The sequence below is a fragment of the Neolamprologus brichardi genome, chromosome 16 (genome assembly GCF_056152115.1).
Source record: "Neolamprologus brichardi isolate AB-2024 chromosome 16, ASM5615211v1, whole genome shotgun sequence".
Lineage (NCBI taxonomy): Eukaryota > Metazoa > Chordata > Actinopteri > Cichliformes > Cichlidae > Neolamprologus > Neolamprologus brichardi.
Genome location: NC_142119.1, coordinates 36,596,331 through 36,612,018, shown reverse-complemented (window position 1 = coordinate 36,612,018; position 15,688 = coordinate 36,596,331). Strand labels below are relative to the sequence as shown.

Genomic DNA, 15,688 nt, shown 5'->3' with positions numbered 1-15,688 from the left:
CGGTGCACCAAACGTTAGCTTTTAGAAGTGTTGATTTGAGCAGTTTTAAAGATAATCAACATATTTTTAAATGCATTGATCAATCCATCCATATCTATCCAAAGCTAAGCTGCTGTGTGTGGGCTGTTCCAGATGCTGTGTTTTCCAGTTCCTCATAAAGGATCATGAGGGCTTCCATGTCCAGATCACGTGAGAGGCTGGCAGGTTGTTGATACTACTACGCGAGTAATCCCAGTGGAAGGGGTTACATAAAAAGGATGTGAGACCGATGGAGGTTTTGATACTCTGCATCTAAACCAACAGCAAAACAACTATTAGCTCAGTGTCACAGGAATGTCAATGGGACTGGAGAGCTGGATGGCAACAAAGAGACAAAGATAGTCAGAACTGAGACTACCAGAAGCCAGCATTGCAGACACTGAGGGCAGCTGCAAGTACCTGGGCGACCATGAAGAGTCCACAAGCAAAGCTGCAACCTCCAAATATCTGCACAGAGTAAGGAAAGTCCTGAGGAGTCAGCTGAATGGGATCTATCTATCTATCTATCCATCCATCCATCCATCCATCCATCCATCTATCCATCCATCCATCCATATATCCATCCATCTATCCATCCATCTATCCATCCATCCATCCATCCATCCATCCATCATCCATCCATCTATCCATCCATCCATCCATATATCCATCCATCTATCCATCCATCTATCCATCCATCCATCCATCCATCCATCCATCCATCCATCCATATATCCATCCATCCATCCATCCATCTATCCATCCATCCATCCATATATCCATCCATCCATATATCTATCCATCCATCCATCCATATATCCATCCATCCATCTATCCATCCATCCATCCATATATCCATCCATCCATCCATCTATCCATCCATCCATCCATATATCCATCCATCCATCCATCCATCCATCTATCCATCTATCCATCCATCCATCCATATATCCATCCATCCATCCATCCATCCATCCATATATCCATCCATCCATCCATCCATCTATCCATCCATCCATCCATATATCCATCCATCCATCCATCTATCCATCCATCCATCCATATATCCATCCATCCATCCATCCATCCATCTATCCATCTATCCATCCATCCATCCATCCATCCATCTATCTATCTGTCATGGTCCTGGGTCGGTGACCCAGCGCTTTGAGTTTGTTATTAGTATTTTCTAGTTTATTCTGTTTTTGTATTGGTGGTTGGGGTTTGTAGTGTTTATTTTCCCTACCTGTGTCTCCCTTGTGCTCTGTACAGGTCCCCGAGTTTTGTGTTGTAAAACAGTCTGTGTGTTTCCTGTTTTACTTTGTAGGTCTGTGTCTCGTTATGCCCATTAGTTCCAGCTGTGTCCCCTCCTGTGTGCCATTTCCTGATTACCTGGTGTGTGTATTTATAGTTGGTGTCTGCCTGTGCTTCTCGTCGCGTCGTCTGTGTTCATTCCCTATGTTTCTCTACGTCTCTCTGTTCTGCCGTCCTCATCTGCTATCTCCGAGTTTCTCCCGCTGACCTTATGTTCCAGGTTTGTTTGTTAGTTTCACCCAGTTTAGGTTTATGTTCTGTCCTGCCCTCACTTCTGTTATTTGCACTGTAAATAAAACCCACTTGCACCTCCACCATTGTCTGCCATTGGATCCTCCTGTCTCACCCTCCACACGACTGCCACCCCAGCCGTGACTCTATCTATCTATCTATCTATCTATCTATCTATCTATCTATCTATCTATCTATCTATCTATCTATCTATCTATCTATCTATCTATCTATCTATCTATCACAGAGGGTGAGAGAGATAGATTCATATGGGCCACCCTTTTCATTTGTGTCAGTTTCATTAATTTACCACCTTTCATTGAAGCTGGTTTTCAAAACCCACAGATTTTCCACTTTATTTTAATTTCTTCTTTGGAAAGAATGAAAAAAATGTGTGAAAGTGAAACATGTGAACACCCTCAAAACTCTTCTACACACACACACACACACACACACACACACACACACACACACGTAAACTCTTCTTGAATTTTGACCAGTTACAGTTGCTTTTGTTGGGCACTGAAACTAAACCTGCAGTTTGTTGTTGTACGTATAAACATCTGGGCGTCAGTCAGCTTTTATTCACAGAGTAACAAAAAAGAACAAAACAGAGACTTTTGATCCACTTTCACCCATCTGTGTGGTCTGTAGTTCTCCCACTGACTGCATGTGTGTTTTGTTTGTCTCGCACGCGTGTGTGTGAAAAATCCATTGTATGTGCAAATGCACATTTTCAGACTGGATATGTTTGTTTATATGGGTGTACATGTTGCTGCAGACTTACCTGTAAACTGTGTGTGTGTGTGGGGGGGGGGGGGACACGTGGGTATTCGTTTTCTATGGTTTCATAGCTTCACACAGGAAATGTTCCTCTCTGACAGTCACACACTTCTCTTTACTGAACGTGGTGTTTGTTAGCACGTGGCAGAGAGCTTTCACGTAGTGAGGACTGTGATCACCCCCTCACACCGTACAGGAAACAAAATCCGTCCTCATCACAGCATCAAACACGGGCAGCTTCGCTTCAGAGGGGAGCAACATGAGGCTGAGGGCTCTGTGGATGGTGGTGATGGTGTGCTTCAGTGATGGAGAAGCCACAGAATGCTTCGGTAAGACCAGTGAATTTGTATGAGTGAGTGTATTAATCAATGTGGCGACTTTCAGAATGACAGAGCTGTCGCCTGTCGGATTCTTGTGCTTTGACTTTGCAGCAGGTATAAAGTGAGTTTGTTAAGGACAGTCCTCAAAATGTTCTTTCTTGTGTGCTGGTAGCAGTTTCGTGGTACTGCATACTGTGGGACAACAAATTAAATACTAATACATGGCTCACAAATAACTTTTAGTACACAATATGTACACTCTGAGAATCTACACTGACATAAACACTCACACGGGAAAGTCTGAGAAGCTGGCTTGACTCGGAAAACTATGCAAACTGACCCGCTCAAAAAATGAGAAAAACTAAAGAGTGAGTTATTCTTCAGTGCAGCTCTTTGACATGATACTAAATAAACCAGATGTGAGGTACATAACCTCAGTTAATGACAGAATGAATGACCCAGATGTTTATCAACATTAATGCTTTGGGTTGGTCATGTTATGCCACACACACAATCACAGGAACGCCGGTTTTAATAGCAGTAAAACTGTGAATAACTACACTTTTACACTGTGCTGCACCACAGAAAGAACAGCCCTGAAAATGAGACAATATCTCTGGGCGACATTGCCTTTTTAATTTGAGAGTTTAGAGGAGAATGTCAGACATGTTCGAGCTATTTAAAGCAGAAACCTGACTGAGAGCAGACATGGAGACAAAAGGTAACGAAGAAAAGTACAATCAGCACAGCAGGGCGAAGGACTGAAGCACAAACAGATAAACATATGAACAGAAATCCTTTCTTAAAACAAAGACCGTCCAGAATACAAAACCAGAGATGCTAGCAACAAAGAAGAGTAAACCAAGAACACCCTGACTGTGAATGACGGCATCCAACATTTACTTTATTGTTTCATACAACACAAAGAAAACTGTTGAAAAGCTCTTAATAATAAACAGAAGATTCTTCTTTTATGGTCACAAGAGTGTGACAAATCATAAACACTTAAATAATAATAATAATGATGATGATGTCAGCAGCACTTAAAGAACAAATTCAGATTTGAAAACATGGATAAATCAGTGATTCTTGCACTGATGTGTATGTACACTGTAGAAATGACTCAGATGGCCTTCACAGTCACCAGGTGTCAGCCTGGTGAACCTTTGCTGAAATGGGAGCTTTGTATGACAGATGCACAGCTGATAAACCTGCAGCTGCAACTGCACGATGTGATCACGGGAATATGGACCAAAATCTCCAAGGACTGTTTCCAGCAGCTTGTTGAATCCAACAAAGAATCAAGTCAAGTCCAACCAGTGCTAATGAAGCGTACCTAAGAAACTGGCTGCTGAGTGATCCCAGTACAATCTGCGTTTGGACAAATAAAGAAAACAAACTTGGTAACAACAGGATTATACTCGTAGGTTTCAATCAAAGAGCCTTTTTACACATTCTGACACGTTTCATTCAGTGTGTCAGTGGTGCTTCAATTTTCTGGTTTCTTCCATTCCTGGTTGCCCTTTCCATGCTGGGCTGTCTGGTTTCTTCCAACAGTATAAAGACACTGAGGTTAACACCGTGGATAGAAGCTCCATGTGCCGTCATATTTAGGTTAAAAACAGTCATGAGAGGATCAAGTCTGATGTCCAGGACTCACAGTTTAAAAGAAAATACAGTGGTGTGAAAAAGTGTCTGTCAGGGGTACAGCAGCACGACCTCTCTAGTGACGAGCGGCCACAACTAACGATTCAATGAGATCGACTTTTTGGTAAATGGCCTGTATTTGTATAGCGCTTTTACTAGTCCCCTAAAAGCGCTTTACAATTCCACTATTCATTCACACACTGGTGGAGGCAGTCCAAACAGTCCAGCTTCCATCAGAAGGATCCATCTCAGCAGTTTGGAGTTTATGCTCTTGTGTTAACCCTGATTTTCTGGATCATATTTTACTTGTTGACTGAAAAATTGTAAACTGGGGCATTCCAGGTAAGCAGCTGAAAATGTTTTGGTTCATGTTTCAGTTCATGTTTGACAACAACTGACAGAAATCCCAGTCCGACCACAGATCAGAGTGTGCCTGCAGGGATGGATTTGAGCCTGGAGCGGCAAACCTAAGCTGGCCATCAGCATTGTGTCAGAGCAGCATGTTCCAGCACGTCTGCAGATGCTCTTTGGTAGTAAAAGCAGCAGAACCAGTGATAATACTACAGGTTGTGTCAATAACATCAAAGAAGGCTGAATGCTCTGTTTTGTTCATTTTCATTCCAGGAGTTTTATTTCTACACCAGGAACAAAAACACTTTAAATCTTTGAAGTGACCGCTGATTGTGGCTCATCCTGAACACTGGGAGTCTTTAAGGACACAGCTCTGGACCGATGCAGCCTTATCTTTAGGACCTCCCCTGTGTGTGTTACTATAATTCACTATACCTACATTAGTAACCTGCTGTTCTCTGGCTGTTGTTGCCAGGATACAGCTGTTTACTGGTGAATACTGAAGTAGTGGGGTGTACTTTGCACAGTAGAGCTGTGTCAGTGAAAGCTGTGCCTAAAAGTGCTTCATAAATATTTTGACTGACTATTTGTTTTGTGTTCATACTAACTTTGAGCAGAACATTTCATAAAAGCAGAGAAAAGTGCAACAGTTCACGTTGGCATGGGTTAAATGTACTGCTTACATGTATTCAGATTTACAGTCTTCCAGGTCCTGGGAGCGTGCACCACGCTGAGCATTGCTGTTTGTCGATTATACAGGTAGCCTCTGCACAAGCTCATCCTTTGTTGCTTGGACTCTGTTTTTGTCCATCAGGTGGACCTGTCGTCTCAGTGACCGAATCCAGTAAAGTGATGTTTCCATGTCCACGTATCCAAGCCTCAGAGATGAAATATCAATTAATCTTCAATGACAAACCCATCAGTAAAGTCAGACTGGATAAGGTCAGTGTGTGAGCTTGTAGCTTTCTTTAGCTGTTTCCTTACTAAGGACATTCATTAAAAAACTTTCAGTATAGATTTTTGTATCATTCAAATATGTTGAATTTCTGTGTCATAGGCACTGGAGTACAGTGCAGTACACCTAGCCAGTATGCACCACAGTTATGTAAACAGTTTATGTTGAAGTCGTAGTATTCATTCTGCTTTTATGTCTCAGAGAAAACTGATGAAATGAAAGTCAGATTGCAAGACCTGCTGATCTCTGCCACACGGGGAAACCACAGGCTCACCTCTGCACTGAGAGTCCATGCAAGTTGGTTTCTATCTGTTCACAGTGTGCAGTATCACAAAGCAGATGCACTGAATTTAGAAAGCTGTGAGCAATCAAGGCCATGACATCGACATGTGATGGCAAGCTGACAATTAAAATTGCTGCATGGATCTATATCTGTTTTTGTAAGGTATTACTTTGTGCAGAACATCTTTGGTCGTTCTTCAAAAAGACACTTTGTCATTTGGAGTTTTGATGACAGAAATCGAGAGCTCTGTCTAAGACTTGTCCCATAGGTGTATGAGCTGGGCTCAGATCTGGGGACTGTGATGGCCTTAGCATCACAATCTTTATTGTCATTGTGTTTTAAGAACAATGACAACTGTATGCAAGTTCAGTGCAAGTGAAAAGAATCAAAATCAGAAATACTTTATTAATCCTGAAAGAAATGATGGGAAATTACAAAATGAGGAGGGAGAAGCTGCACCTGTGTTTGGTTACTATTTCATGTTGAGAGTCAAAGGCTCTTGCTGACATCATATGTCAGCATATGGATGAATCAGTGGCTGTTGGTATAATATTCCTTTAACTAAATGTCAGGCTGACTTCTTTAGAAAGCTGTATTACAGTTTCACTGACTGTTAAACCGATTTATGTGGTTGCTTCACATCATACCTCCCCCACAGACCCCCAAAACCACATATGAGCTTCAAATTCAACTGATTGATGTAACCAGTTTGAAAAAAACATCTGAAAATTCATGCAAAAGATCCACAACAGTATGGGCAGAAAGACATTTAAGTAACGTTTTACATTAAATTTAATTTTATTTCATTAATGTGTCACAATATTATATCTATCTATATATACATTAGAGGTGCAACAATACACAAATTTATGGTTCGGTTCGATACTTTGGTGTCACGGTTCGATATTTTTTCGATACAAAAAAAAATGTTCATGCCTTTTTAATTTGTCATTTATTAAAATTATAAATAGATATTTTAACTCAAAAGTACAGTTTTTAAATTTGATGTTGCTGAAACAACAAAGTAATAAAAAATAAATCTGATGGAGAAATCACTTATCTTTGGAAAAGAGAGTTTATTACAGAGAAACGTCTCTTTCCAAAATAAAAGCTCTACTATACGCTTCTTCTGGGCTATATTCTCAGCAGCATATTAAACATATCAGGTCCCCATAAGGAGAATCATGTGCTAACGGCTGTCTAAATGACTCGGGTAAAGTTTGTAGCATGCCTGCTTGTTGTTTTTGTCTGCTTCCACTTGTCTTTGCACGAGGATGATGTCGGAGTAAATGTGCAGTCATATTCGTTGTGTTCCCACTAGTGCTGTCAGCGTTAATCTGAAATGACGTTAACGCCACAACACGGCAAATCTCCGTTAACGAGCAACCGCGGATTGCCCCGTGCGTGGGGCTGAACGGCCAACACGTTAATGAGCTAACTGCGCTAACGAGCTAACTGCGCTAACGAGCTAACACACTAGTTCCCACCAATGTAATTGAGCATTGCTGGCACATCCAACATACTGTTTTACTTTAGTCCATGACGCGCTTACCTTCAGGGTCATACGACACATGAAGACCAAAATAGTTCCAAACGCCAGATCTGAATGAGGGTGGGGGAGGTTCAATTTGCCATGTTGCAACGAGCTTAGCTTCTGTCTTGCTAGCTTGCGCTGCACTCAGTGAATCTGCACTCGACAGTGCAGCCTAGGCGGAGAAGTCGAACGCAGATCCACTGAGCGCTCAGCACAGACAGCATCGTCAGAAGAAAAGTTGATAAAATAAATTAAAAATGTTGTATTGTTCGATACATATGCGTACCGAACCGAAAGCACTGTATCGAACGGTTCAATATCGATACGAGTATCGTTGCACCCCTAATATCTATATATCTATATCTATATATCTATATATATATATACTTAATGCAAACTGCAGTAATTATTGATTACTCTTTCCTCTTGTATTTTCTCTAATATTTTGGAAAAAGCCTGTGTAAAGCCTGATAAATGAGACATGTGGTAGATGAGTTTACATACCTGAAGTCAGCCATCCAGGACAGTGCACAAGAGTGGTGAAGAGGAGAGAGCAGGCAGGGTGACAGAACAATAGTAGCAAGAGTGAAAGGGGAGGTTTACCAGATGTTAGTGAGACCAGCTTTGATGTATGGTTTGGAGATGGGGGCATTGACAAAAGAGACAGGATACTGGACTGGAAGTGGCAGAGTTTTCAAGATTTTCACTGGGAGAGTCCAGAATGGATTAGAAATGAGAACATCGCAGGTTCAGGTTGAGCAGTTTGGAGAGGCGAGGCTGAGATGGTTTGGACATGACAACATCTATGTTTAATCCATGTGTGAACCTTAATGAGCTCTGCTTCTTTCAAACTTGCTCCTTTGAATTAAACACATATAAAAAGGGTAACCCTCCGCCTACCCCACTCCTGCTTTACAGGTGAAAATAGAGCAACAGGACCGCTAGTCTTTGACTTTATTTATTTTCTGCTGTGTTTTACTTGCATCTATTTGAAAGACTGAGTGTAAACACAAAAAATATTTTATTTTATGTGCTGGAATGTGCAGAAAATAGGTTTAAATGTTAAACTAATTTCTTCCAGTCAGAGAATGTTGCAGATAATTAAATGTTTGCTTGATGCATAAAGTTAAAAGATTAAAACTAATAAAACAAGTTTTAAAAAGAGACTTTTCCATTTGATTACATTTTGTATGATGATTATGCAGAAAAAGTAGAACTGGGCTGAAAGATCCAAGACGTTATCGCCTATTTAGGGGCTAAATCATGTTTTAAAAAGTAACTAAGTAACTAATTACTTTTGAAAATAAGTAATCAGTAAAGAAACAGGATTACTTTTTTGGGGAAGTAATCAGTAATTAATTACTGATTACTTTTTTCAAGTAACTTGACCAACACTGCTGGTGGGACACTGCGGTGTTCCCAAGCTGGCCAAAAAATCATCTCCTGGACGTTCCTCAGGGCCTCAGGGTCTCCACGTGGTAGGACATGCCTCCTCGGCCTGAGTGACATCCCAGCCAGATGCCGGAAACACCTGGACTCACTGCATTCAATGAATTCAGTTGAAATGATGGTGAATGATTGCTTGTTTTCTTTATACAGAACCATACTGCACAGTTTGAAGTCACAGTGAGTGAGAGTGGGGTGTACTCCTGCATCACTGAGAAGATTTATCCTCCACCATACAAACGGAGCTGCCAGAGAATCCAAGTCAATGTGACCGGTAAAACTCCTACACACAAACCATTCCTTTCCATTCTGTGTTTGACCTTTTCTCTATGTTTGTATGTCTCAGTCTGTGTGTTACCCAGGTGTCTCTTCTCTGTCCTTTCACCTCATGTATGTCAGTTTTCCTCAGTGTCGTGTGATCACCTGATGCTGTGCGCTCTGTTTGTTCCATGTCTAGTTTCTTATATGACCGAGTTTGCTGCGTTCGGGTACACCTTCCACCTACCACACATGCCAAATAGTGACATTAAGTGCAAAAAACAGTAAAAATGAATCCAGCAGTTATGAACCTGGTGTTTCAATAATTTACGTGTTCTGTTTATTATCTACATACAACCACATAGAATTATGTGAGGCTGAATGAGGAATGCATCCAAAAACCTTTAAAATACCTCTTGCAGAGTCTCACAAAGCTTAAAAAAACAAGTGCTGGTGAGTTGCAGCCTCCTGGAGTCTGGTTAAGCTCTTTGCACATCACTCAGATAAAGAGACTTTTTCACTCTCAGTCTTTGACTCCCTGCTTAATTAGGTTATTCGATCATATGCAGAGTCCCTGCAGCTGGTAGATCGCACCTAGATAGGACCAGGTTCACAGCGGGTAAAGTAAATATGAAACACGTCCCCAGTTTTAAGTACATATATTTCTAAAGGTGCTAATTTAATGCTAACTTTGAATTCTGACCACATCTCCACACAAACAAACAAATGAAACCATAGATGCTCACAAATGAGATTATGAGGAATAATCAGAAATGACATTGAAAAAGTTTTGAACACATGCAGAAACGGAGGTGTGAAAGGCATGGGATGTCACGACAGCTGAAACCAGTCATGTGAAAGCAGCCCTGCTACTTAGCCCACTCCCTGCTGCTCCCCAGCAGTTGTTGTTGCTTCCTAAAACACTGAAGGGTCCAGTGAGCATTGTTGGAGCCATAATCTGCAAGTGGAAAGAACATAATTTCACCATAAACATAAACAGAAGGAACAGAATGATGAGGAGAGCCAAGGAGCATCTGACCTGTGATCAGCAGGTATGATCGTTTCAAAGAAAACATGAACTGAAGAAGCTTCTTGGATGAGAGGTGAAACGTCTTCAAGCAACTCAAAGAAGTCCAGATGCTTTTCTTTGCAAGCTCCTTTGAAAACAATAAGTAATGCACTCTAACCCTAACCCATATTCAGACTCTAAAACAAACATGTTAAAGTGAATTTAAAGTTTGCTGAACAACATTTAGACAAGCCTGTGCAATACTGGGAAATGTAGTCGTGTCAGATGAAAACTGGAAAACTCTTTGGATGCCATCATGCATGCCATGTTTGGAGGTCACAAAGTACCACACCAACAGTGAGGTTTAGGTGGGGACATCAAGGATTTCAGAGGTACTTTTCCCACATGAATGTGAAATATAATATTTAATAATAATGATATAAACTGTACTCTTATGGAATTTCAGATGGGAAGACTTTGACATCGATCAACGACAGCATCATACCTGTTAAGGACTGTCCATGCAATCCTCCATTAATCCCAGAGGTGGTGATGTGGGCGGGATCTTGTGCTTTATTGGTCTACAGCCTGACAATCACCTGCATAACCATTGCTCTATGGGTAAGAATAAAAAGATGGATTTCCCTCATTTGTCCACATAAAAGTAGCCAAAGCAGGTAAAAGGATCAAAGTAGGGTAACCATAGAGATCCGCCTCCTGGGCCTGCTTCTCTCGTTCAGTGTTAGTGAAAGTAGAAAACATACGACACAAAATAGAAATGGAGAACATTCACTTCAGAGTTATATGTGACTGACAGTAGAAAACACGGTGAGGTTATCCACGTTACTGGATCAGGAATTCACTTCAGAAAGATGGTTTCTGCCTTTTTATTCTCATCACTGATCTGGTTCAGGGGGTTACTTTCCTCATAAGTTTGTTTCATATCATTAATTCAACATTTTAAAACCAAATTGTCACATCATGTCCGACAGCTTCATGTCACAGCTGGAGTCACGAGAAACTTCATAAACTGCAGACGGCATTAGGGATGAAAATTAGACACAGTTTACTGTCCATATGTGTCTGATTGAATTTTGAATTGTGAATTTATTTATTTAAAAGGGACAGTGCAGTTAAACATAGTTCAAGTGCAAGACATGAGACTGATGTACCGCACAGGTTTATAGCTACTGCTAATTTTCAACAATTGTCCCTTGTTGGGCTTACAATCTAAATAAATACATATTACAATTGATAGACAATAATTTAAAATAAAATTTAAATCATCAGATAAAATGACTACAACTTTGGTTTCCCTTTAACCAAACTTTAACCTTCAATGTAAACGATCTAATGTCTGTGATCAGTTTGATATCGGTTGGAAGTTCCACAGACGTCAGGCCTGTATGGAAAAAGCTGACTGACTGAATGTAGATCTGTGATATAATATCTTGCAGTTGCCGTTCACCTTACTCCTAGTAACACGATTACTGTCTTGTCTCTGAATGTATCTATTGAGACACTCTGGGGCCATCCTATTTATACATTTAAAAACTAATTTAAGATAACACCAATGATTGAAACTCTTAAAACTAAGTAAGTTATAAAATGTAACAAAATGTGACAATGATGCCACCGAGAGGCTTCTTCAGTTCTGATCCGAACAGAACTGAAGAAGCCTCTCGGATGAGAGGTGAAACGTCTTCAAGTAACTTAAAGAAGTCCAGACGCTTTTCTTTGCAAGCTCCTTCGACTACGATGACCTGGATGACTGAGAACCTTCACAGACATTGTAAGCTATAATTGAACATTCTCAGCTCAGCAGTTGTGAGTTGTCTGGGGAAAGAGCATTTTTAATTTTATCTCAGTATACATGAATACAAATCACTCTATTGGGCTTGAATGCAAAATTCAGTGGTGTAGTACAGATATTAGTTCTTGTCAGAGATGGGCAGTAACGTGTTACTTGTAACGCGTTACTGTAATCCGATTACTTTTTTCAAGTAACGAGTAAAGTAAGGGATTACTATTGCAAAAACGGTAATTAGATTACCGTTACTTTCCCGTAGGAACGCTGCGTTACTGCGTTACTAAAACCGTGATTTTCTTGCGAGAATGTCTCATGACAGTGACGTAAGCGAGTGCGATGTTAGTGACAACAGCTGTGTGCAGATCAACAATGGATCATATATCGAGTGCGGGAGAGAGTATGAGCGTGCAGCGTTTAAAGCGTGGAAGTACTGACCTTATTTTGAGTTTGATTCCGTAAAAAGTGACAAAAACATTAGTGTCCGCCGTGCGTGGGAAGAAAACTTCTTTTTACAGCGAAAACCCCCCCCCCTAAACTTCCAAGCAAGCACCGAGTAGCTACGACGTAAAGAGAAACTCACAGAGAAACTGCGGTATCCTTCCACTGACCGCTGCGGCACACCTGCACCAGGATAAACCTCCGCCTACTCTACTCCTGCTTTACAGGTGAAAATAGAGCAAAAGGACCGCTAGTCTTTGACTTTATTTATTTTCTGCTGTGTTTTATTTGCATCAGAAAGAGTGAGTGTAAACACACACACAAATATATATATATATATATATATATATATATATATATATATATATATATATATTTTATGTGCTGGAATGTGCAGAAAATAGGTTTAAATGTTGAACTAATTTCTTCCAGTCAGAGAATGGTGCATATAATTAAAATTTTGCTTCATGCATAAAGTTAAAAGATTAAAACTAACAAAACAAGTTTTAAAAAGAGACTTTTCCATTTGATTACATTTTGTATGATGGATTATGTAGAAAAAGTAGAATTGGGCTGAAAGATCTATCGCTTTATCACCTATTCAGGTTGTAAATCATGTTTTTAAAAAGTAACTAAGTAACTAAGTAACTAAGTAATTAATTACTTTTGAAAATAAGTAATCAGTAAAGTAACGGGATTACTTTTTTGGGGAAGTAATCAGTAATTAATTACTGATTACTTTTTTCAAGTAACTTGACCAACACTGGTTCTTGTTAACTTCAGTGAACTTTGAGCATCATTCTGTAAGAGCCATTAGCTGAACCTCAGCTCCTGTGCAGAGGTCAAATCTATCTGCAAACGACACCGTGTCTCTCTGCACATGTTTGCAGGCAGTAATATTCAAAATAGCGAGCTCATCAGCTTTAACTCATCAACGGTAGAGGTAATGAAGAAGAAACCAGATGCATTACCAAGAAGACGGAAAGCTTTCTCGCTGGGTTTTTAGCAGACGTAGCTGATTTTATCAGTTCAGACATTTTCAGCTGATATCAGTTTGTAGATGCTAATTCACTGAAATATGACTGAGATAGCTGATGCTCGCAAAACAACTAAACCAAAGCAGTTTTTATGCGGTTGAGGTTTTTTGTATAGCACACTCAGTGTGAGATAACCCACCCCCTTCTTCCTCGTGTAAAAACAGCACATGAAGCCTTGATGTGAGGATTTCTGTCATTTCCATTTGGTCACAAAAAACGGTCATGATGAAACTGCACACTGATGAGACTGACAGCGTGTAGCTCTAGGTGCACACCAAAGACAACCCTCCACTTTCAAACATAATATTAATAATATCTACAAGCAGACATGACCCAGATCGAGTGGGCCCAGAAGCTCAGCAGGAAAGTGTTTACAGAGGTCAGCTGTTCCTCCACAGGACTGGAAGTCTGTTTGCAACCACAGCTACGGCCCCCTGGTGGTCTTCAGATAGAATGCAGCTTTAAGCCACTTCACTGACTTCATTTTTCCAAATCAGGAGCTACATCCATGTTTTATACTGTCTATGATTTCTGCTAACAGTGTGTAATTTCAATTCAATTCAATTCAATTTTATTTATATAGCGCCAAATCACAACAAATGTCGCCTCAAGGCGCTTCATAGATACAGAGAAAAGCCCAACAATCATATGACCCCCTATGAGCAAGCACTTTGGCGACAGTGGGAAGGAAAAACTCCCTTTTAACAGGAAGAAACCTCCGGCAGAACCAGGCTCAGGGAGGGGCGGGGCCATCTGCTGTGATTGGTTGGGGTGAAAGAAGGAAGACATGATAAAGACATGCTGTGGAAGAGAGACAGAGGTTAATAACAGATATGATTCAATGCAGAGAGGTCTGTTAACACATAGTGAGTGAGAAAGGTGACTGGAAAGGAAAAACTCAATGCATCATGGGAATCCCCCGGCAGCCTACATCTATTGCAGCATAACTAAGGGAGGATTCAGGGTCACCTGGTCCAGCCCTAACTATATGCTTTAGCAAAAAGGAAAGTTTTAAGCCTAATCTTAAAAGTAGAGATAGTGTCTGTCTCCCGAATCCAAACTGGAAGCTGGTTCCACAGAAGAGGGGCCTGAAAACTGAAGGCTCTCCCTCCCATTCTACTTTTAAATACTCTAGGAACAACAAGTAGGCCTGCAGAGCGGGAGCGAAGTGCTCTAATAGGGTGATATGGTACTACAAGGTCATTAAGATAAGATGGGGCCTGATTATTTAAGACCTTGTATGTGAGGAGCAGGATTTTGAATTCAATTCTGGATTTAACAGGAAGCCAATGAAGGGAAGCCAAAACAGGAGAAATATGCTCTCTCTTTCTAGTCCCTGTCAGGACTCTTGCTGCAGCATTTTGGATTAGCTGAAGGCTTTTCAGTGAGTTTTTTGGACATCCTGATAATAATGATTTACAATACAATAATTACAATAATTTGTGTATAATAATTAGGAGTCATGCAGTAAATAAGAGCCATTCATATCAAAGTAACCACAGAGGGTAGGTGTGTCTATACGCTTTTTAAGGTACACCTGTTAAGCTGCCTGTTGATGCAAATATCTAATAAGCCACCCATGGCAGCAACTCTGTGTATAGTGTTCTGTATTCATCTAAAAACACACAACAACAATGTGTCTGTCCTTAGAAAAAGCAGAAGAAAGAAGAGATGGAAAGTGTTGTGTATGAAAACACCAGACCCAGGAAATCTCCCAAACTTTAACTGCTGCTTATGGCACTCATCCATAAATATCACGAGTATTAAACCTACGAATGCTGCCAACACCTTTTAGTACAAGTCAGAGGACTACTGCGTAGGTATGGAAAAGGTTCGCCTGTTGGGGTCTTTACCAAGTTGTTTTTTGATGTTGTTTGTATGTTTTCTGATGGTTAGTCTAAACGGCGTAGACATGCACAACACATTTAATGGTATCCACTGACTCAGTCTCATTGCATCATTTTAACTTGTGTTAAAAGTGTGGACATTTCTGTGGATTTTATTGGCAGTTTGATGAATATCCTGTAAGTGTGTAAATGTACGTAAGAGTGTAAATGTACGTAAGTGTATAAATGTACGTAAGTGTGTAAATGTATGTAAGTGTGTAAATGTACGTAAGTGTGTAAATGTACGCAAGTGTGTAAATGTACGTAAGAGTGTAAATGTATGTAAGAGTGTAAATGTATGTAAGTGTATAAATGTACGTAAGAGTGTAAATGTACGTAAGAGTGTAAATGTACGTAAGTGTGTAAAT

The 15,688-nt window shown here is 40.3% G+C and overlaps 1 protein-coding gene across 1 annotated transcript; it reads left to right on the top strand.

Annotated features, from left to right (window-relative positions):
- Positions 1-2,605: 2,605 nt before the first annotated feature.
- On the top strand, positions 2,606-15,340 carry LOC148098363 (uncharacterized). The gene is made up of 5 exons (XM_087852943.1): positions 2,606-2,675; positions 5,479-5,606; positions 9,036-9,156; positions 10,616-10,770; positions 15,085-15,340. The coding sequence occupies exons 1-5, from the start codon at positions 2,606-2,608 to the stop codon at positions 15,157-15,159; spliced, it is 549 nt and encodes a 182-aa protein (XP_087709069.1). The 3' UTR covers positions 15,160-15,340.
- Positions 15,341-15,688: the final 348 nt, after the last annotated feature.

Bases quoted from the DNA above. Each gene is read 5' to 3' on its own strand.
- LOC148098363 (XM_087852943.1), top strand. From the start codon at position 2,606: ATGAGGCTGAGGGCTCTGTGGATGGTGGTGATGGTGTGCTTCAGTGAT. The intron at 5,607-9,035 runs GTCAGTGTGTGA...TTCTTTATACAG, and splicing joins GTAAAGTCAGACTGGATAAG to AACCATACTGCACAGTTTGA. The intron at 9,157-10,615 runs GTAAAACTCCTA...ATGGAATTTCAG, and splicing joins AATCCAAGTCAATGTGACCG to ATGGGAAGACTTTGACATCG.